This window comes from Peromyscus maniculatus, chromosome 11 (assembly GCF_049852395.1).
Source record: "Peromyscus maniculatus bairdii isolate BWxNUB_F1_BW_parent chromosome 11, HU_Pman_BW_mat_3.1, whole genome shotgun sequence".
Classification (NCBI taxonomy): domain Eukaryota; kingdom Metazoa; phylum Chordata; class Mammalia; order Rodentia; family Cricetidae; genus Peromyscus; species Peromyscus maniculatus.
In genome coordinates this window covers 53,671,284-53,695,176 of record NC_134862.1, presented here as the reverse complement: position 1 = coordinate 53,695,176, position 23,893 = coordinate 53,671,284, and the positions used below count along the sequence as shown (strand labels likewise).

Below are 23,893 nucleotides of genomic sequence, written 5' to 3'. Positions count from 1 at the left end.
TTATACAGACAGTAGAGTCTTTTTATGCCAGGAAAAATAAAGCACTTGGTGCCTCGTGCAATTTCAGAACCTGATTTCAAAAGGATCATAACAAGGAGAAAATAAAATGTAGCTTGGTAGACTGCTCCACGGGAAATATTTGTAAGTATGAGATTCATTTAAAAAGTTGGTAAAGAAGAATGTTGTCTTGATATAAATGCCTAGCGGATACTGACTTCAGTAGCAGGGCTGTAGGAGTGCATGTAAGGTGTTTTTTCCAAGAAATAAACAAAAATGTAAACACATATTTCTTTCTTGGCTTAGGTTTCTGTAACTAACATTAAGAATGGCTTTCTATAAAAATTAAATAGGGAAACAAGATCTATTGCAGTTTTAGAGTATGATCTTTTTATGTGGTCTTTATCTGGATGTGGAATGATAGATACAATAATCAGAAAATTTAGAGTTAAAAAAAATTGATCACTAAGTTACTATTTCTATCAGGTTATTAGCTCTGTTTATTCCCGTGCCAGTTTGTTGTAAGGTCTGTCTGAAGGACTGTTAATTCTTGTTGTATGGAATGTCTTTATTCCTCATGCTGCACCTAAGGACAACTTCATAAAATTAATTTTTCTTAAAGGGCAGGAATTTTTTTTTGTACCATTGCAAAAAAGAGCTGGTCAAAATGTAAAGTGGTCCAGGTTTTTCAAAACTATATTCAACCTACTAAAATAAAAGAGAATGGGGTGGGTTTTTTGTTTGTTTATTTGTTTGCATATGAGCAGAAAGACTTTCTTGGTTACCTGTCAGCACTACCAAAATTTAAATATGTAAAAAGGGATCAATTTTTAAGTTTATTAATTTTGATTTTACTCTAAGACTTAAAGGCAGGAGGGTATGTGAATCTATTCATGCCATAGTATGTACACCACTCATACTATTACCAATATATTTATGATTAGTCTGTGGATGAGACGTACTTTTTTTTTAATTATCAGAAGAAATATACTATGCTTAAAGACATGTTAAAAAATATACATTAATTTTACCAGCAGAGTACAGAAAAAAGATAAGCAAAGTAAGACATAATTGAAATAATCATAAGATGATTAAATGAAAGTCGAGGGAAACACAGATTAAGTGCATTTTATGTATTTTATATTAATCTATGAAATTAACAAAATTCTAGAGATGAACAAATGGAGACTGCGAGGGCCCATGAAACAGAAGTTATTGGATAAAAACAATGGCTGAGTAATTACATAAATCCTTGTGAAATACGTATTTTCACACTAATCTTTTTGCATCTTGTTTTTTATCATTCTTTATTCTTAGGTTAATGGACTGTTTCTACATTATTACACCAGCATGAAAAAACAGGATTACCACTGACTTGAAGCTTGGTGAGTTTATCCACAATACAAATCAGTCCTACATCATGTCAGTGTAGATCGTGCTAAACTAGGAACTCTCTTTTTTACCAAAATAGAATTGAAGTTCTAGGGAGCATTTGAGTCTAATTTTTATTTTATTTTATTTCTTTCCTTGTGCTCTAGTTTGGAAAGTGCATTGTAACTAATGATATGCTTGGCTGCATTTATTCAATAAAACAAATTCAAGTTTACTGAGCACATTAATTAAATGCTTATTACACTTCCTTTTAAAATTAGAATTCACCATTCTTTTAATATTAACTACATTTATTTAAAGTTCCTCAGTTGTAAATTTGAGAGCGTTTGACCCTGCCGTTTCGTATTTTGTTGGAGACTAAAGATGAAAATGTATGATTTTAATGACAAAACATTGTAGGATGTAGAATTGCAGCTATTTCTTTTTATTTTTAAATTAGAAGTATTTAGGAAATACTTATTTTAGAAATTCTTTGTTCTCAGACTGCGAATTATATGCTCTTCATTTGGTCAAATGGAATTCCAAAATCTGCGTTTGTTCTTCTCATTTTAGAGGTTTGCGAATTTTAACTTTGCTCTCCATCTGCTTCCCATCTTCCAAGACTACTTTGAAATATTTTGCTACTTTTCCTTTCTTCTTTAATCTTCTTTTTTTCCTTCACATTTAAGTCTTGTGTGTTCTTTGCCTCTTCTTTTACAAGAGTTTTGGTTGGAAGAGAGAATAAACTCAATTGGTCAATCTGACCATTTTTTTTCATAATTAAATATTTGTGACTTACCTCTTTGCTTCAATCTAGAGAACTTTATGAGATATAAAAGTGTTGTCCTTCATCCCAGCAAAGGTGTGGTGCATGGTGATAATGAATCTAATAGAAATCAGTATGGAGGCACATGGACATGTGGGTGGACATTCCATTCTGGAAATCTTTTTTTTCTTTATTAAGAAATTTTTTATTCATTTTACATACGAACCATAGATACCCTCTCTCTTCCTTCCTCCCTCACCCCCTCAGCCTCTCCCCCCCGCCCAATCCACCCTCATTCGCTCCTCCAAAAAGGTAAGGCCTCCAATGTGGAGTCAGCAAAGACTGGTACATTCAGTTGAGGCAGGTTCAAGCCCCTCCCCTGTATCAAGGCTGTGTCAAGTGTTCCACCATGGTAGTGGGCTCCAGCAAGCCAGCTCGTGCACCAGGGATAGATCTTGATCCTACTGCCAGGGGAAAATCTTAATGGACAAGAAAGAGCTGAAGGTCTTTGGCAGACTCAGGAGCAGACCTACAACACTAAGACTGCATCCATCAGGTCCCAGCTGTTTGTGGACTGAAAGCCAGAAGACATCATAAAACACAAACAATTCCTTCTATGTTCTATCTGTTCTCTGTGTAATACATCTTTGGCATAATTATTTCACTAAATATTTTCTGCAATTTAATCATTGGTAATTTAAGACATTGCATTCTACTTGTATTCTGTAATCTAACAAATTGAGTATGATTTGGAATCTGTAACAACATAAAAACAATGGCTTACACATGTTTATCGAGTAACATTTGAAACAACATCGAGTAGGTAAGTTAGAACTTTAAACAACATGTATATGTACTTAGTGTATGTATATTTATAGCTACATTTCAGACCCTTCAGATGTTGCTAACTAATGAATAGCTTGTACCAGAGAACGTTGTACTGTATCAACCATCTAACTGAGCACAAGGATATTGTTGGACTAGACAGAGCTTTGCTGGTATTAGAAAAATCAGGACCACACATGGGACACATGGCATCTTGGGGTCCTGTAGCTTGGCAAGGGCACCCACATGGATCTCAGCCTCCTGTTTCCCTTTAGACAACCCACACAATCATCTCCAAGAGCCTCTCTCACCTTTCCACTCCAGCACTCAAACTTCTGACCATGCAAATCCTATCTTATGGCTTCTGACCTTCGGTATGACATATTTCCCTGGAGGATTCCAAATAACTGTGGCTACTCAGCTAACTCAATCTTTAACCTAATTGCTAAAAACAAATAACCAGAAATGAGATAGCAATGCTAAAAAAAATGAAAAGAAACAAAATTTACAGAGAGTATATTTACATGTAAAAGAATGAGCAACATTAATAAGGAAAGGTGGTCATCTGAGTTGAAATTTAAAAAAAAAAAAAAGAAGGAATATACTCTGGTAGGATGTGTACTTCTTCCTACAAAGGGGCTTGAGAAATACTTCCTGAGTGTCAGAGTACAAGAAGCTGAAGGTCAGACAAATTGGAACAGAAACATGCTTTGCATGCATCTATTTTTCTAATCTTCATTGTTCCGTTTCAGAGAAAAAGGAAATAGATCATCTGAGAGGTAAATTATCACACCCAAGGTCACACAGCTAATAAAAGCCTCAACTAAAGTGTGTGCTATTCTAGTTTCAGAACCCTGAGCTATCTGAATATACTCTGACTGCTCCCGGGAGCTCTGGGAAACCCCTGAGCACTAGCACAAAGTGCCTTTAGTGTGCATGTGACCTCAGTGAGGGTTGCAGCCTGACCGGTGTGGTTTTGTCTGATCCCATTATAGCTACTAAGCTATATATCATAGCTATAGAATCTATAAAAGACACAGAGTTACAGAGATGATAAAATTTTGAAAATGGATACGCACGGCTCTAGTAGATGAAGTGGACAGACAATGAAACAAAAGGTAGTTCAGGAAGAAATAGTGAGTCCTTGTAGGAGACAAGGATGACAGTTACATTGACAGTGAGGATGTTCAAGAATAAGCAAGAGCCGTTGAGTACCGAAATTTGGCTTCACCAATAGAGTTCAGGGCCCAATTATACACAGGATAATTATAAATAAACCAGCCGATGCCACACTTTCCATAGCCTCAAATATTTCATTATTAATCATCTTTAGTCAGGTTCATCTTTCAAAAAAAAAAAAAACTTCTTTTTTCACCACTTTGAGATTTTAAAACTTCAGGACTATTACCAACAATTTAGAATGCAATGGTTCACTCCTGAATTTGAGGTCATCTAGAATCTAGCCACATACACACATAGCCCCATAATAAATGTTCCTTTCTACTTACGTTGCTGTATCTACAATCCAAAGAGGCTTAGCTAACCGGTTAACTTCCCTCCCTCCCATTTGCTCCCTCGTGTACATCTATTTAGCTTCCGCTTCTCCCAAGTCTTCTACCTCTACCCATGGACATCTTTTACATGATTCACAGTCATACTGAAGAGTTCACTGGCACACACTACAAATATGCAAGCTAGAATGGCCAAGTAGCAGAGCCCTTCCTCTGTATCTCTACTGGGTCAATCTTCAGCAGCTTCCACAATACATGGGGTGCGGGGACAAACACTCTATTCTGTTACCTCCTCCACATTTTTGCTGCCTGCTCTGTTCATTAATAGCACTCCTGTTAACAAGCATAACAGCATCTTTAAATCCTTTGCTCTCTTACTCTCTCTCTGGCTTTAACACCTAAATGATTACTCATTCATTTTTAAAAAAAATTTTTTTTACACTTCCAAATCTTGATTGTTTAAAACTGTCTTTTTACAATACAATGTTTTGGCTTTTAAATGATCTCCAAATGTTAGTATACAATGGATATCTTTTTCTGAAACTCAACCACGAATTATGAGTTCATCAATAATAAGCATGTTCTTGGGTGCTTATGATGCAGTATCATTCTGATTTTTGTCTAGTGGGCTCCCTTTTCACAGTCTCACTGAGATGTGTATGCATGTGACCGTCATCTTAGGCTGTCTTTTCAGTTCAGACTCTGTCCCAAGACATCTCATTATATTTTTATACTTTTCCTACGTCTTTATGAAAATACCCAACTTTATTTTCAAGGCAAATTTCTCAGGTAAAATTGTTTCCATTCTTTCTCTCTAAAGCTACATTCAAAGATAATTTGGGGGCCAATCTTAACTCTCTAACCTTTTCTTCCAAGATCTCTCTCTTTTCCATCCTAGACAACCCAGTTCTTTTCTTCAACTAACCATTACTTCCTAACCTTTGCCTAAGCAATTCCTCCTCCATTCAACACTTCTCAGCATATCCCATTGATTGTCGCTCAGAGGGCACATTACTGGTATGGCTTCACTGACCATTCTCAAGTCTGACTCAGTTCTCCTCCTGCAGATATACATAGCCCCTCTAACAAAAATCCCACAGTATGTTTTATCATGACTTGCCCGTAAAGATAGGAAGAGAAAAATGGGGTCTCTGGAGATCACTCACAGGCACTGAGCTTGGCAGAGGACAGGAGCTTGGATGACACTTGGAATGAGTTGATAAAGTCATAAAAGCTCACTACTGATCCTCAGCGATTCACTTCACATAACTACCTATGTATAGCTACCAAACGATTTCAAGATTCTGTATAAAACATGTATTCAATTATCCCTAGCATGTTTTTTAGTGTTTTTTTTCTCAAAGTCCCGAGTTAAAAACCAACCGTGACATGTGTTGCTATGTATACACTCAGCCTAGACTGAGTCAACTCTGCCAGAATTTCAAAGTTACAATGTCCAAAATGCCTAAGTTTATGTAAAAACTACTCTTCTCAGAATTCATTCTTAAGGAGTTTTTATTTGGCTGTTTATGCTATTTTATTTGACTAATTACAAAGAGGCAAATTTTTCCTTCATATATTTAGGGAGCATTCTAAAAATAAGAATTGTCCCAAAAAGGAATCCTTAGAAATTGAGGAAATCGTTGTCATTGGGTTCTAATTAAAATACATCTTTCAGAGAGCTTTCTTTTAAAAAAAAAAAACCCTATTATTAATGAATTGGTGGGTAAGAGGAATTCCAAAGTCACAGAGAAATCTAATCACCTATATTCTTATGAAATATGTATGAGGTGAGTCATTGTATTCCTTCTTCCTTCGTGACCCACAGTGACTTCTGTTAACTTTAAGAATTCATCCTTTTTTGGAAATTTATAATTTTATATGTTCTTTGAAAATTGACTCACCACGCAGTCATTTTACATGACTAAATTATATACCTATACGCTTTTGTTTTTAGAAAAATGAGCAGGCACATCTGTTGGATTTGTAAGCTATGCAGAGCTGAATCTAAGAGGCTCCCCTCAAAGTAAGTAGCTTTTGAATATCATAACCATTTTAAAGCATTTTTAGTCACATGATAAATAGGTACATACATATTTAACTGTGTTCTAAATATATTTTGCTGAGAAAGTAAAAATTTATATTTACACATGAGAAACTCCAGCAGAGGAGCAGTCATGTATCACACTAAAATTCATTTCCATTATTCATGGTGTACACTTAAGAATTCAGCAACTTTGATGTTTTAGAGACTATTACAAACATTCTTTTTAAGAACAGTTTAGTGCTGTTTATATTAAAGGAATTTTTAATCCAATATATTTCACAACTAACACCTTCTTAAGAGATGCCAGACACCTTCATTTCTTCATGGGGTTTATAAGAATGGAAGCCTACCAAGCTTCCAGGTTTTTTTTTTCTAAATGCAGGGAAATGTGCTGCTTCCTTGCTTTTTACAGGGTCTGGCTATGCAGGCCAGGCCACCCCCAAACTTGTGATCATACTGCCTAAGCCTCCCAAGCACTGGGATAAGTTATATTATAAAGATCCAGCCTTTTTCTGAGATCTGCAAATAGTTTAAAATAGAAAGTATGTCTGAAAGAATAACAAAACAATTAGATTTATCACAAAGAATTTACAGATTGAAGACCCCTGTTAGATTAAACATACATGCCTAACCCAGGTCAAGTAGAGACCTCAATTCAGAACACATCCTTTGAGGTCAGAGCTCTTGACCAGCCTGACCTCCCACTGAAATAGAGAAGGTCTCAAAAGGTCACAAGCTACTGCTTGGTGAAGAAAGTTAGCTGTAGTTATGGGTGGCAAAACCCAACGCTCAGTATTCTAGTGACTAGTTCAACTTTGTGAACTATGGAGGTGCACCCATGGACAAAGATATAATAGACTGACTGGGACCAGCTTTCTTTTACTGATGATCCCTATGACCTATCACAATCAGAACTTGGATTTTCTGTTGTCTGTCTTGTATATCCTCCATAGAAAGGAGGAACTCGGGAAAAGAGAATTCATATTCATTGAAGGCTGTTTGAGGTCATTTGATAGGAGCTTTGCATTCATTTTAACTTTGTCACATAGAGAGATAATAACGAAACTAAGGTGTGGAGATGTATTAAGTCCAACATTGGGATTGGATCCCCCAACCCTCAGACTCTAAGCATCAATGCCATGGGCTTCAAAATGTCTTCATGTCTAATTGCTTTTTGCCACCTACCTGTCCAGAAAAAAAAGAAAGTGACGCCAAAAAGAAGAATGCAGGCCAGGAAACTCAGGCTGATCTAGGGGAAAAGGTGCTTAAAAATAATCTTCACATAACTCTGAGTATACCATCTTCATAGTCATGGGCCAACATGAATACTCTGAGAGAGAATATAAGCAAAAGCAGAAATGAAGTTCAAATAACCCAATATCTCCAACCATGGTCTGTATCTGTCAGTCTCATAAATCTTGCAGGCAAAGGCATTCTCTTGGTAACAATTTCCCAACACAGTGACATTGTCTCCCCTCACTGGAGATTTCAGTCTTTCCTCTACAATGGGAATCAGTGAGATAGAAAAGTATGCAAGAAACCTGCCTTACACGTCCTACTTCAATAGACTGAAAACATTATTTCAGCTTATTCTTTCTGAAGTTCCAGTGAGGGAAAAGGACAGTGAGTCAGAAATAGATTTCATGGAAACGTTTTTGAGTGCACTGAACACAATGCACCTCAAAGCTGCTGGGAAAGTCTACATGGAGCTGACAGGACCATCAGAGCTGTTACAGGACTAATATTGCTCTACGTTGTGCACTATTTCACTTTTTAAATCTTTCATTACATTCATAACCAGTTACTGATGATGGTCACTCCTGAAGAATTAACACTCAGGCTGATTCCACAGAAACAACAAGGAGCAGGTCTCGCTTTCTTCTTCAGCTTTCTTAGATTATACCGGTGCTAAAGGCAGGAAGAAGCATGCAAGGCAGAAGCTGAGTAGCAATGGACACATTGGTGACTTTGATACAGAGACATAAAGTTCTTTGTCATGAGAAAGTAGGATCACTTATCAGTCACCTCATGAAGCTCATCAAGAGAAACAGAAATGGAACCTTTAAGCCAGCACCTTTCACGGACATCTACCAAATGTGCCTTTGTTAATTATGTTTAAGGCAAATGCAACTTGACATATTCTACCTCCATTGGTGTGAAAGCCTTCAAAGTTCAATATATAAATACACACCTATTAAATAAGAAAGTGTAAACGTAATAGACAAGACATTACATAAGAATGTGAGCATAAGCTTTGAAGGTAAACTGGCATTGATTAGTAAGTGGGTGCATGTGTCACAGTGGCAGAAAAACACGAGACAGTCCTGTAGAGGCAATGTGCGAGTCTGTGCGTGGAACTTTCAAAGTGTGTGCCTTTCATCTGTTTTCAGTTTGTTTCTACTAATCTACAAAATTACCACAGCTACATGGGCGGGCAAGCTTGACTGCATGTAGTTTTAATGGTGAAATAGAAAAATACTCAAAATTTTTTAGACTATGAAAGCTCCAGAAGGCCGCTTGTAGAATATTATACTATATAGATGATCTACAGATGATTAATTTATAAGTTAAGGAGTAACTCCACAGTAATCACATATAAAATGTGTATAAGGAGAGCATACACATGGAAACTATGTATGCAAAATATAATTTCTTAGTTAAAAACACAAACATACATAACAAGGGCTAAATCTACCACACTTCTAATAGAAAACTGGAAATGAGATTATACAACTATTGTTGTTATCTTCAATATTTATTTTATATTTTCTAGTATATACCTCTTATATTTTTTAGAGTTTAAAAATTCAGTGAAGACTAGAACATAAAGGACAATAAGCAGTGTAATTATATTTTGCTATTATTCTCAAGATTGTATATATCTATTTAGTTCAGCAAAACATTGATAGTAATTGAGCCTAATCACTGCTTTTTTTTTTTTTCTTTCCAAAGCCTTACTTTAGAAGAGGTTTTAGGATGGGCCCAATCTTTGGAAAGTCTAATGGCTACAAAATGTGAGTATGATGTATATGCCATCTTTGAAGAAGATGCCTGTTTCATTCGTATGGGGGGAGCAGGCGGGGGTGGGGGGGATGTGCCAGATGACAAGTGTAAGCGGCTCTGCTTGCCGCCTCCTAAGTGGCAACTGACATAGTTAAAAAAGGAAAACCTGAAAATAGTTTGTCATGCCAACCATCGTTATTTTCCTTGGTGTTAATTAAAACAAGATTAGTCACTGAGGGTATTTATTCTTCACAAGTATATGTGTAAAACCCATGGGGAATATGCTGAAATAGTAACACATACTGAAATACACTGCCTTCCCATAGCTTGCTATAGTTAGTGCTTGGAAACTATTTAAAAAGTTGCTGTTCTAAGTGCTTTCAAAAGCAAGAATCAATCTGAGCCTTGATGTTCTAAAACTCCTTGGAGTTCTTCAGTCTCTGATTCCGGGGGTCCCATGTGCAATGGCACAAGCATGAGAATTCAAATGAAACAAATGAAAGATCATAGTGATGTAGACAGATGAAAATATGTTTAGAAGCTCAATACAGTTAATATGAAGGATAATGGGCACTCAGGGGAATTGTCTATTGTGTTGGGAACAGAAAATGGTAGGTGATAGAAAATGTTAACCAGAAGACAAGTTTAAAACACACACACACACAAAAAAAAAAAAAAGTAGAGGTTACTTAAAGAAAATTCTACTGAGCTTAGTTCCTTTCTGACAGGGTTATTACCATCAAATGTTGGCTAATTTTTATCTGTGGGCTTATCCCTTTATTAGGGACTTCCTTGTGTGAGATTCTCTGTGAAGAATGGTTTTTTCAGATGTCCCGATTAGGAACAGGAGTTAACCACGCTCCTACGATGTTTTAATTAGTGGGTGTGTAGGGTTATTATTGACTGAGTACATCCCATCATTCATGAGGATCTCTGTGTTCCTAGGACTCTACCTGCTCTCGCTGCCTCAAGAACATTCTTTAGTACTGCATCTGTTATTTCTGACTCACAGCAATGGTGGGAGGCATGAACCCTTGACTCTTGGCTTTTTCTATCAGAATTCCTTAGTCCTTCTAGTTCTGACTCTGAGACTCCTTCCTTGGTGTTATACATCTCCAGACCTGGGCACCATCTAAGCATTCATTTTTAGTTGTAAGCCATCCCACTGAAAATGTACACATCATAGTTTCTTTCTTTCTTTCATTTATTTGCAAGAAGGTTTGAACTATGCCTTTTACATATCAAGTATCACTCATAGTTCTCTGGTGTAACTTGCCAGCATGATCATGAATTAAATTTTATATCTTTGGACTAAATTTTAGGGCACTTAAATTGAAGGAGAAGAGAAACTTGCCTGTTAAGTCAGCAATATTGAGTCTTCTCCAAAGAGTTTTAATATCAGCCCTAACCCATGCTTGCAACATTGCCCGGTTAATCTCACTTTCAGAGTTACAGACATCTCTTCCATAAAGTGGGAATACCATCTCACTATTCAACACTATTGTACTGGTTGAACACAAAAGACTCGGTTCAGTGCACTATACAGCCTGAGCAGAAAATGGTTGCCATTTATTCTTATTAGTAATAAAGCACACATCTCTGAGCACAATCTTTTTTTTTCTCTCCATCCTACCAAAAGATCAGACTCTAAGTATTCAGGATCCATGATGCCCTAACCCAGCGCGTTTTCTAAAATGCACACCTAGCTGTGTCCTTTCTGTAAGAGACCCTCCACCGGTGTGCTCCGTCCCCCATGCGTCAGTGACTCTCCTGTTATAGGCTTCTACTCGGTGTCGGTTTTTCTCTCACCCAATCCTGCACACACTTAAAATTCAAGTTCCATCTTTCCTATGAAATGATTTAGAAATATTTTTCCTCTTCTATTTTGTTAGTACATTATTTATTCTACCTTTAATTACCACCAGTTTGGGTAATGAGGTTATTTCCAAAGTAGCTTGCTCAATAAACTGTAAAAGCCTTTGAAGAATGGATATTGCTTATTCATTTCACACCCCACTGGGAGGCACAAAGTGTCATTTCTACCTAATAGGCATGTATTACAGTTCAACGAAAGACAAATATTAATAAGAAACTATCAACACAACAAGATATATTATATAAATGTATGTGCCAGTGCTAAGGACTTGACAAAATGAGTAGAGTAAATTGTTTGACATGAATATCAAGTGGGCACTGGCTTAGCTAGACTCAGCAATTTAGAGATCGTGTCCTAAAGATAAACAAAGTGTAGCCAGGTGGTGGTGGCACATGCCTTTAATCCCAGCACTTGGGAGGCAGAGGCAGGCGGATCTCTGTGAGTTCGAGGCCAGCCTGATCTACAGGGTGAGATCCAGGAAAGGCGCAAAGCTACACAGAGAAACCCTGTCTTGAAAAAAAAACAAAAACAAAAAAACAAAAAACAAAAAAAAAGATAAGCAAAGTGTACAGAAAAGAGGAGGGTGAGACGGCATCACATGGATCCTAAAAAGGCCAACGGAAGCATGAAATCAAATCAGCATGAAGTTCATTTAAAAATTCTACAATCAAATAATTAAAAAGTGATAAATCATTCTATACATAGGACCAGTCAACTAGAAAAACTAAGAAAGCAAACACTACATGTTTTAGAGAGTAAGTGTGTATACACTAACAAATGACACCAGTAAAATATGTCTGGTGAACTAAAAGATGTAAACTGCTATTGTTACAGAGCTTGAAGCACAGCCTCAGGCCAGGCAGTAGTAGCATAGACCTTTAATCCCAGCACCAAGGAGGCAGAGGCAGGCAGATCTCTGTGAGTTCAAGGCCAGCCTGGTCTACATAGTGAGTTCCAGGACAGCCAAGGCTGTTACATAGAGAAACTTTGTCTTGAAAAAACAGGGGAATCCAGGCAGTGGTGGTGCACACCTTTAATCCCAGTACTTGGGAGGCAGAGCCAGGTGGATCTGTCTTTGCCTGGGCTACAGAGTGAGTTCCAGGAAAGGAGCAAAGCTACACAGAGAAACCTGTCTCAAAAAAACAAAAAAAGAAAAAAGAAAACCCAGTGGGAAAAAAAGAATATATAGATTATTAAACTCACATGGGGATAAGGATATGATGAGAAAGTAACATAGGAAATATTTGTTTGAAAATCATTAAGTGATAGTTATATTCAACACAATGCCATTAAATTCAAGAGCTTTATAAAAAGTGGGAATTGGAAAAGACCAAGTTTGTGCAGTCATTTCTAGGAGAGATTGCTTCATAGCAGACTTCCCTGTATTCTGGCTCTTACAATCTTCCTTCTTCCTCTTCTGCAATGTTCCCCGAGCTGTAGGTGCAGGAGCTGTGATGTAAATGTATCTGTTGAGGCTGTGCTGACCTCAACTATTAAAAACTATTAATATCTGTGTTGTGTCTAGTTGGGTCTCTATCATTTGCTGTAAAAAGATGTTGCTTTGATGAGGGGTGATAGCGACACTTATCTGTGTGTACAAGGATAATATTTAGAATGTAGCAAATAATTATGCTGGCCTAAAAAAATAGTGGCAATGGGTTTTCTTAAGGTCCATGGACTCCTTATCCTAGGACACAGGCTAGGTTTCCAGGACCAGGCATAATTTCCCTCCTGTTGAGCGGGACTTAGGTCCTGCAAGAGTGCTTTTGGCTGCCACCAACATGTAAGTGCCCCTTACTGTGCTTTAATGCATTTCTTGCCAAAATCAGAACAATTTCAGTATCAATGGACATGTTAACATGGAAGGAGGAAAATGTTGTGGGTCCCATCCATAGACAAAGAACCATAGACCACTAATAACTGATGGAAGAAGGAGAAATAGTCTCTACCAGGGATGAGCCCCTTATTGGTTTGTCCAATGCAGAACGATCAGCCTTGAAATCATTTACACACAAGCAACAAATATGGACTCAGCAGTGTATGTGTGTATGTGTAGTATATATGCATGTACACATATATGTGAATGCAATAATGATTCAGAGAAAAAGCAGAATATGGAAAGGATTCAAGGAAGTTTAGCTGAGCTGGGAGAGACTAAATGGAAAGGAAGGGTGGAAAGTGATACAGTTCTATTGCAGTTAAAAAACTTATTTTTGAAAAGAGAAGAACAAGAAGGAGGAGGAAGAGGAGTAAGGGAAAAAGAAAAAGGAGAAAGAAGAAGAGGAGGAGAAGAAAAAGAAAAAAGAGGAGGAGGAAGAGGAGGAAAAGAAAAAAAAGAAAAAAGGGGAAGGAAGAGAAGGAGGAGGAAGAAGAGGAAGAAGAAGAAAAGAGAAAAAGGACCAAGTTGAAAAGAGAACTACACAGATGGTGATTCAAAATTAGGAATGTTTGTAACCTAAATACATTCTAGATGTTATTCAGTGATAAGCTGCTGGCAAACAAGTTTTCAAAACATAGATACTTTTTAAAACTAGTGTGCATGTATTCACTTACCGAGTACATACTAATCCTGTTTTAGTTATCAGGTAGCATGCTTGGGGAAAATCCTATCATACAAATAAAACTGCACAGAAAAAAATGTTTTGCAAAATCTGAAAGTCCTTTAAAAAAGAATGAAAAGGATCACCATTTATGATAAACTTTGGAAAGATAGAAAGTAGTTATCAAACCAACTTTTACAAGCACCATGAATGGGATTCCAAAGGCAACAAAAATACTTTTTAAAAATAATATCTTTTAAAAAAAAATTCTCAAGGCCACATAAAGGGCTGACTGGCAGTAGTTTGAATACAGGAAATTATTTAAGAGTAAGCCTAGTATAGATAAATGGATGTCTTTCAAATGAAGCAATACTGTGTGTTGACTCCTTGATGTTTGATGTGAAAGTCAGTGTCATTTAAAAACCATCCACAATGAATGAAGCAGGAAATACTCTACAGATGTTAAAAATCTACAGATGACTGAAAGTTTTTCATCTTTCAAACACCTAAGTTTTTAGAAAATATTTTTCCAGAAGTAACAAGAATATAAAGATGTAAGGAAAAATTTTTCATCTATCCAAGAAAATATGTAAGACTTATCTAAGGTTTTCCTTCAAATGATAGGAACCCAGACTTTGCCACTGAATCCAAAACTGCTATCAAGGCATCAGGCTTCACTCACATGAAAAGGGAAAAGTGTAGTTGTGTGGGTGTTTCTGGTTACTAAACACTAAATGTGATGAATAAATGCAAAGAAAGATACAGAAAGGAACATTTGAAATTTTAGAAGACCAAAATCACTTAAAATACCAGAACTCTTCAAACTAGAAAGGTCCAATTTTTTTAAATGATAAGAATCTATAATGCCAGAAAATACAGAAGACACATAAATACATTAACCAATTTTCTTTTTATCTTTTTAGTAATGGATTCCTTTTTATTATTTCTTTTATTTTTTATATTATAATATAGTTACATCATTTCCCCTTTCCCTTTACTTCCTCAAAGCCATATACCCTCCCCCTGTATTTCTTTCAAGTTCATAGTGTCTTTTTCATTAACTATTGCTATATACACACATGCATATGTATTCCTAAATGCATAAATGCAAGCTGTTCAATTTGTACAATGCTGCCTGTGTGTGTGTTTCCAGGGCTGACCATTTGGTATTGGGTAACCAATCTGTTACTTTGCTATTCCCTAGGAAGGCTATTTGTCCAGCTTTCAGCATTCTTTGTTGTCTGTAGTTCTTTGCCTAGAGTTGAGGCCTCACTGGGCTTTCCCTCCATTCAGTTCAGCACATCTGTTGATGCTGTCCTTGCTCAGCTCATGTATAAGCAGGCATGCTGGTGAGACTTTATGGATGTAGCTTCTGAAATTCCTAGGGGACACAAAACCACTGCAAACTCACTGTTCCTCTAGCTATTACCATCTTTCTGCCACCTCTCCCGAAGTGATATCTGACACTTAGGCGGGGGAAGTGTACAGTACATGTATCTGCTGGGACTGGGCTCCGGAACTCAGCATTTTGAATGGTTGTGATTTTCTGCAGTGGTCTCTGTCTGCTGGAAAAAAAAAAGTTTCCTTAATGAGGGCTGAGGACTACATTTATCTGTAGGTATAGGCACAAATATTTAGAATGTAGATAGAAATTACGCTGGTGTAATAAATTAGCAGTTGTAGTTTCTCCTCCAGGATCCATGACTTCATTAGCCCTGGGTTATTAGCTAGGTTTCTAGTACCAGGCAAGATGTCCCTCTTCTTGTGTGGGTCCTAAGTCCAATTAGAAAGCTGTTGGTTATTGCCAAGGTTATGTGTTGCACTACTGAACCCTTAGAATTATCATGCTGCACTGATCACTGTTATGGTTCATAGGTGTTGTAGCTGGGTAGGACTGTTGGTTGCTTCCTTCCTTTGGACACTGGCATGGTGCCTTCTTGTACCATGAAGCCAGTCCTCAAGGAGGTCCTGTGTTTATAGTACATGGTGTCTTCAGTAATAGAGACCTACCTCCTACCCCTGGAAGAAAACTCATTTTCAAAAGATAACAATGGGAGTTATTCACTGATATATTTTGTTTTATTCAAATAAAAAGATCACTTGGATGATTCAAACAATCCTACCATGTATCCAGGGGATGACATGGGGATGGAAATGAGATGAAAGGGGTATATATGCACTCAGCCCATGTACTCCACTTAAACAGAGGAGACAAAGAACAAGCAGACCAATGGGCAGATAATTCCATAAAGTGGAAAGTGCTTTCAAAAAAGTAAAATCAAGTGATATGGAAAGAAGCTGCAAAACTACAATAATTCAATTTAGAATTATGGACAGAGAACAAAACTTTCAGGAGTAGAATGGCCAAAATCTCTGACAGAGAATAAAACTGTCAGAAGGGATAAGATTGGAACAAAGAGATGAGTCATAAGAAGCAGACATCTGTGCTGAGGTCTTTGGATATGAAGCCAAGTAGCAGGAAAACACATCTGAAAGGTCCGAAGATGTGAGACTGGTGTCTGCACATAACTAAAAGAAAGTATAATATGTCAGCTTCATAAGGCCTCATGAGGCCATGTGAATGACCTTACCCTGAACACTAACCAAAAAAAAAAAAAAAAAAAAAAAAAAAAAAAAAAAAAAAAAAAAACAATATATTTTAAAAGATCTTGCCAGCTCTTTTCGGAAGAAAAACAAAGGGAAACTAGTTAGAAGGATATTTCAATAAACCAGCTAGGACCAGAACTCGGGAGAGCAGATACACTTGAAAATAATTAGCATCTAGATGCTCATAAAAGCTATGAGTCCAAAAGATTGTTGGAAGAGTTAAGATAAAGAAGAAATCCGGAGAGGTGGTGCTTGGGTACACGGTGATATTCCAGAGTTCAGGAACAAGAGCCAGGGGCAGCAAAAGGAACATCTAGTGAATTAATGATGAATAAAAAGAGTGTATTACCACAGAAGCCAAAGGCGACAGTTCTTTCAGGAAAAGGGCCATGAACTGTGCAGACTGGAGAGAAATCGGGTCAGAGCAGGGTCCATCAGGTATGATAACACAGAAGCCCTTGACACCTCAACAGAAGCATTTACAGTGCATGATGGGAGCAAGGTAGGATATATAATGTAATTTATATAAATTTTGATGTGAAAATGAGAAGATAAAAGAATAGAGATTGAACGGTGGCTGGCTACAAGTCTTTGTGTTTTCCTCTGTAACAAAATATGTTGTAGTCAAACTGTCAAAATTAGAAGGAAAATAGAATTCCATAAATTAGAAGATGCTATCTCCAAAAATCAGTGGTAGGGATCTGGTGTATCATATGAAAGGCTGTGCATTTAGTTCCCATCATTATTTGTGTGTGTGTGCATGTGTGTACATACATATGTGTGTGCATGTATGTATATGTGTTAAGTATTTTATTGTGTATAAGCAAGTAAATAAATAAACAGCTCTTTCCTAAAAGCAGCAAGTCACATAGAAAGGAATTCCCACCCAACTAACAGCAGATTTATCAATAGGAGAAGATGGCAAAATAAACTATAAGCTGTGAAAGAAAAATTTCAACCAAAAATACTATACCCAGCAAAGCAATCCTTCAAAGATGAAAGAGAAGTAAAAACTTTCCTAGATAAAACAAAAACCCAAGAAAGTTGTCAGCATTTTCTCAGTTCTACAAGAGATGTTCAAAGGAGTAGTTTTTAGTAGTAGAAGTGTGGCTACCACTATAAAAATGTACAAAACTACAAAAACTCCACAAAATGGAGTGAAAATGTACAGGTGAAAGAAGACTCTAACTCTATCAGGACAAAGACACCACCAAGTTCACAAAAGTGAACAAGAGAGGAAGAAACAAAAAAAAGATACATAAAACCAGAAAAAATGACAAAATTGTCTTTATTCATCATTAATAATACCAAGTATAAACAGATTAAATACCCCAACTAAAGTATATAGGCGAATAGAATAGAATAGTATAGTTTTTATAAAAAATAACACAAACGCTACAACAGTATATTTCCTTTAAGAAAGTTACTTTAGCAGTAAAGAGATGTTACAAAGATTAAAAGTGAATGAAGGAAAAGATAAACCATGAGCATGGAAACCAGAACCAAGCAAGAATAGTTACACATGTGAGAGAAAGAACATACTTTAAATACAAAGCAATGGAAAGAAACAAAATGATTACTATATAACGATAAAGATAGCAAAAAGAAAATATGTAAATAGTATGTGTACGCAAAGCTGGAACAATTGAATATATGAAGTTTTCCTTGGGGAAATAGACTCCACTGTGCTCTACTTTTAACAATGGACAAAAATTGACAAACAAGCATTGGAACTAGACTATAATACAGACTGATGAACAGACGTTTATAGGTCATTGCATCAAAAATCTACAAAATACACATTTCTCACTATCACATAGGGCATGCTCCACAATATTTCACATGTTGGGCTGCATAGCCAATTCTCAACAAAGTTGAAAAACTTGAAATCATTGTATTATCTTCTCTGATCATGGTGGAATAAAACTAGGCATCCATAATGTTTGGAAATTTGGAAATTGTAAAAATACTTCTCTATTTAAAGTTCCTTATCTAATTATCTATTATATTTCACATAATTAAATAAAAACACTTCTAGAATTTCCAAGGAACCATAAAAGACCCAAATTGTCAAACCAACCAGGAACAGAAAACAAATAAACCAAAAGCAGAGGCATTATAACACCAGACTTCAAAACACACTTGAGAGGGAGGGATAGCGCCTGAACAGCAAGGTGCTGGTATGGAAACAGGTCTGGAATCTTACAGAATAGAATGGAACATTTCAGAAATAAATCAACACTTTCCAGCCAACTGATTTTTCCTAAGAAAGGCAACAAGAACATGCATTAGAGAAAGAAAATGATCTTTAACTGGTGCTTCTGAGGAGAATAAAAACAGATATATAAACGCGGAGGAAACTTGGCCTCTCTCTCTCTCTCATCATATGCAAATAACAACTCAAAAGACCTGAATGTAACTACATAAAACTACTAGAAGAAAACATAAGAGAAATACTTCAAAATTTATGTATAGTCACAAGTTTATGTATTTATGCCACACACACACACACACACACACACACACACACACACAGATAATAAAAGCAAAAACTGACAAACCAGATTATACCAAACTGAAAGGCTTCAATACAGCCAAGGGAACAGTCAAGGAAGTAAGAATACACCGTAAAGGATGGATTAAACACAAACTATTCATTAAAAGAGGGGTTGATTTCCAGCATATATAAGAAAACAATTCAACAGTAAAAATAATAATAACAACAATCCAATTTAAAATGGATAAATGACTTGTGAGGACATTTTCCAAAAGAGAATGTACAAATGGTTGGTAACAGTATGAAAAAAGGCTCACTGTCACTGAGTCTCAAAAAAATGCAAATCAAACCACATGGGCTGTTATCATAGATCTCCAGAAGTTCTTTTATGCTACAGGATTGTCTCAGCTATCCTGTTTTTTGTTTGTTTGTTTTCCATATTAATGTGAGTATTGTTCTTTCAAGGTCTATAAAACACTTCTAATGTAACACATTATGATAACTATGTTTGAAGACCAGTAACTGAGTATTTTAAAATAGGTTGAAGAAAACATTTTGAATACTCCCAAGTAATACATGTCTGAAGTGATAAATATGTTTACTCTAATTTAATTGTTATACACAGTACACATAGGCTGAATATCACATGTGTACAACATACTAAGTACTATCCTATGTGTCAGTTAAAAATAAAAATAGACTTTAAAGAAAAACAGAAAGGAGACTTTATAAAAATAACTCAGTCAGTAAAATGCTCATTTTTCAAGTATGAGGACCTGAGTTCAGTCCCAAGAGCCTATATTTTTTTTATTTAAGAAATTTTTTAAATTCACTTTACATACCAAACACAGATCCCTCTCTCATCCCTCCTCCCACTCACCTCAGCCTTCCCCTGCCTCACTTCCCATCCCCTCTTACAAAAGGGTAAGGCCTCCCATGGGGAGTCAGCAAAGCCAGGTACACTCAGTTGAGGCAGGAACAAGCCCCTCTCCTCTGCATCAGGGCTGAGCAAGGTGTCCCACCGCAGGTAATGTGCTCCAAAAAGCCGGCTCATACACCAGGGATAGATCCTGATCCCAGTGCCAGGGGCTCCTCAAACAGACCAAGCTACACAACTCTCTCCTGTATGCAAAGGGACTAGTCAGATCCCACGCACATTTTTAAAAAGAAAAACACCTTGGCATAGTTGTGCATACTTACAATCCCAGTACAGGAAAGGCAGATACAGGTAAACTGCTATAGCCTGTGGGCCACCACCTGTTTAGCCAGTTCCAGACCATTGAAAGACACACATGGAGAGAGAGAGAGAGAGAGAGAGAGAGAGAGAGAGAGAGAGAGAGAGAGAGAGAGAGAGAGAGAGAGAGAGAATGAATAACAGAGATGGGAAGGAGACGTGGTCAGTAGCAAGAAGGAGTGTGAGGTCAAGAATTGTTTTAGTTGCGTTTGGGAAACATGGCAACATGCTCATCTGGTGAGGACAGCTAACAGTGAGGACGCCATGGCAGAGAGGAGAGGGGAAGAACATGGTAAGAGCAACAGGGAAATGTAAAGCACTGAAGAAAGCAAAAATATAAGAGAGCCCAGAAAAAAATTTAGCCGGTACAAAAGGAGTCAACATAACTCTTCTGGAAAACTCTAGGGCTAGGATATCAGGGAAACGGCGGTTTGCTGAGGGATCATTTAAAATTTGCAATGATCATTTTAACTCAGAAAGCACAGCTGTGGGCTTTCCTGCGACCTGTCCAGCTTGTCCGGCACCAATATTCTCTGGATAGGCAGAGGTTCACAATAAGAGCTGGCATCCATCCTTTACTTTGGGTCAAAATTATACTTAAACATACTTTATACTCCCCCTTGTAAATTATCATAATTACAGTTGGACAATCTTAAAAATACTGGCTTTAACAGGGTAGGATTGGGGAGCTGCTCGAGGCAATGAAACCTCTCCGGACTGATAAAGCTTCGGGCTGGTGGAGCATCTTTACTGATGCAGAAGTACAGAGCTGACAGGGGGAGTTACTGATGGATCTTGCTGCTCGTCCCTGTGCACAGTCTCAGCTCTCCTCATCTGTGGGAGATTCCCTGCCACCCACGGGGGATTGGCAGCTTCTACACTTGTCATTTAGCCTAATCTGCGCTAACCACTGCTGTTGCCATGGTTACCTCCATCACACGTGTCAGTCATTACGGTGCAACTCTGCCTCGGCTCTTCTTTCCTTTTAGCACTTCTTGTCTTCTCCAATTTCTCATGCACGGTTTTAACCCAGCAGGGTGGGGGGGGAAAAAAGAAGAAGAAGAAATGGCCTTTTTTAGACATTGCTGTTCAGCTAGCACTTTTCCCTCCACTGTGAGAAAATGAAAAGCCATCGTGTACAGTTAGAACCCTCCAATCTTCAGTACCTCCCGCGGGTGGAATGATTAGAGCCTACCCCACTTTTTAAGGCTTATAAGAGAGTCCTTTAAAATGCAGAGACATGAAGGGTACAGAAGCCAAGGTTATAAAACATGTATCCACCAGTCCCTGCCATTTGCCAGTATATAGGAACTATACAGCCTGCAGTCCTGATCCTTCCAGCTTCTCAGCGGAATGGGCTGACAATGGGAGCAAATTAACAAATACAATAGAACACGATGTATTTATTGGAATTATATGTTCTCTCTATCCTAGGTCTGTTTGACAACTAACAGTGCATATTTAGGTAACCAGGGGAGTTCAGAGAACATTTTCCAGACATTGTGATCTATAAAGCCAAGTCTCGGGTCAAGGTATAAAACACAACACAGGAAATAAACTATGTAAATGAATGACACACCACATCGCCACAAAGTGTGTTTAGAGAAGTGTGTCTGAACATGGCTCAGGTATTACGTTTACGAGTGAATAAAGATGGGTATGAGGGTAGAGTAGTATGTCCAGTGAGTCTAGCAATTACAGTTAAAAGCTGTGGCCTTATTCATTTGAGTCATGGGAAAGTGTTGGTAGGGTATAATAATGGTCAGACCTTTTAAAGGACTTTTTCCCCTAATGAAATTCCTAACAGTACTGAAAGAAGTATTCAGTAGGCTGACTGAAGCTTTCTCATATAAGATGGCTACAAATGTACCTCAAAATAATATGCCAATAACAGAAGATAATGCAACAATATAACAATATTATTAACATATAAAGACAATAGAAAATCAGGAAAATTAACTACAAAACAAAAATTTTAATAAAACAGAAGATGTACTATAAAAGCTTACAGAAATTCTAGTAGAATTATAAACTTCTATATTCCCTGTGGTGCAGATTGCAAGTGCCTGAATTTAAAATTAGTTCACACATATTTCAATATATACTAATGACCACTGCTCACCTGCAAGATTTAATGAATGGCTAAGTTTTGCCTTGTGCAGTAAGTTCGATTCCATGAAAGATAGGGCACTATTCTGACTCAGTTAAAAGATATCCCACATGTTCCTTCCCCATCAAGATAACTGTCACATGTCACTTTTGTGCAAGAGACATGTTCATCTCACTGACTACTTTTCAAAGAGCAATATGGAGATTATTAAAGGGACCATGCACAATTTTAAAGGAAAATTCACACACAACATATGATACAAACTTATTTTCTCATTCTCCCCACTGAGCAGTCCTGTCTTTATCTTACATTCACTAAGCAGCATTAAGTCTCCTGAGCATCATTTAAAACTTGAAAATGGGCTATGTGGGGCTCCACCACCTAATTTAGGAAAAACATTCCACCTTGTAATTCACTTGTAATATGAGTCAATACAACTATAAACTCAGTGATGCAATTTTCTATTTAACGTTTACTAAGATTCCAGAAATATTTTCACACAGATATTCTTCCGGCTGCTTGCTTAAGCAGCTAGTTAGTGTTCTCAGACCAAAACTCAACTGATGTATACAAATGTCTGCAAAATAAACTGATTTTGTAAGCCTAGTCACTCTGCACACTAGAGTAATGTGTAGGTTCCAGTAGTCTGGGTCAGCTTTTGCAAAATTACAATGCAATAATAAGTACCATAAAAATCCCCGTTGATTAGAATAAAGAAGGCTCTCTTTTCAGACATGATATATGACAACTGAGGTCAGTTTCAACTCTATGGTGATATTTTATTTGTACTGAAATGTGATTTTATTTGTATGTTAATAAATAAAGTTGCCTGGGGGTCAGAGCTAATAGCAAGCCATAGCAGAGCTGGGTGTTCATGGTGCACGCCATTAATCCCAGCACTTGGTAGGCAGAGCTAGGTAGATCTCTGTGTGTTCAAGGATACAGCCAGCATTGGAGACACACACCTTTAATCTCAATACCAACCATAGAAGACCTGGAAGTCTCTACAGACAGGCAGTGACGAGGCAGTCATGTGTTTGGGTTTACAACCAATGAGAAGGCAGAAGAGAAAGACTATATAAAGACAAACACACAGGAAGTAGCTCTCTTTCGGAGAGGTCTCTTGGCTGAAGAGGCTAGGTGCAGCAGGCGGTAAGGCTCTTAGCTCTGATCTCTTGGCTTTCTTCTTTGCATTGGTTCTGTGTTTCTTATTTAATAAGATGGTCTGTTCCATGCCTTAGTTCTGGCATTAGGCTAACGGAGCAGATTTCTTCTAGATTGATTCCCCTCATGATAAGGGGAAAAAGGAGTCACATGAGGGGAAGAGCCTTCTGCTTCCTCCTTAAAACACACTTGTGCATGACTCTCACTGGCCAGCACAAATCCAGTGGTCAGTGCAGAGGCATGGGACATGGAGATGTGACTCTCATTAGAGGACCAGGAAATAATTGGGAAGAATAGTAGGTACTATTGCAGCAAATACCTACACTGATGTTCTGTCTATCACAT

The 23,893-nt window shown here is 37.3% G+C and overlaps 1 protein-coding gene and 1 long non-coding RNA gene across 2 annotated transcripts in view; one reads left to right on the top strand and one right to left on the bottom strand.

Annotated features, from left to right (window-relative positions):
* Positions 1-23,893, bottom strand: part of LOC143267798 (uncharacterized) — a 291,852-nt gene that overhangs the window by 132,693 nt on the left and 135,266 nt on the right. The gene's annotated exons all lie outside the window — the stretch shown is intronic.
* Rgs13 (regulator of G protein signaling 13) overlaps positions 1-23,893 on the top strand; it is a 29,657-nt gene that overhangs the window by 1,526 nt on the left and 4,238 nt on the right. The window contains exons 2-5 of the mRNA XM_006975354.4: positions 68-141; positions 1,315-1,382; positions 6,428-6,496; positions 9,470-9,531. Of these exons, the coding sequence (XP_006975416.3) occupies positions 6,432-6,496; positions 9,470-9,531 (127 nt within the window). The 5' untranslated portion in view covers positions 68-141; positions 1,315-1,382; positions 6,428-6,431. The remainder of the gene's footprint in view (positions 1-67; positions 142-1,314; positions 1,383-6,427; positions 6,497-9,469; positions 9,532-23,893) is intronic.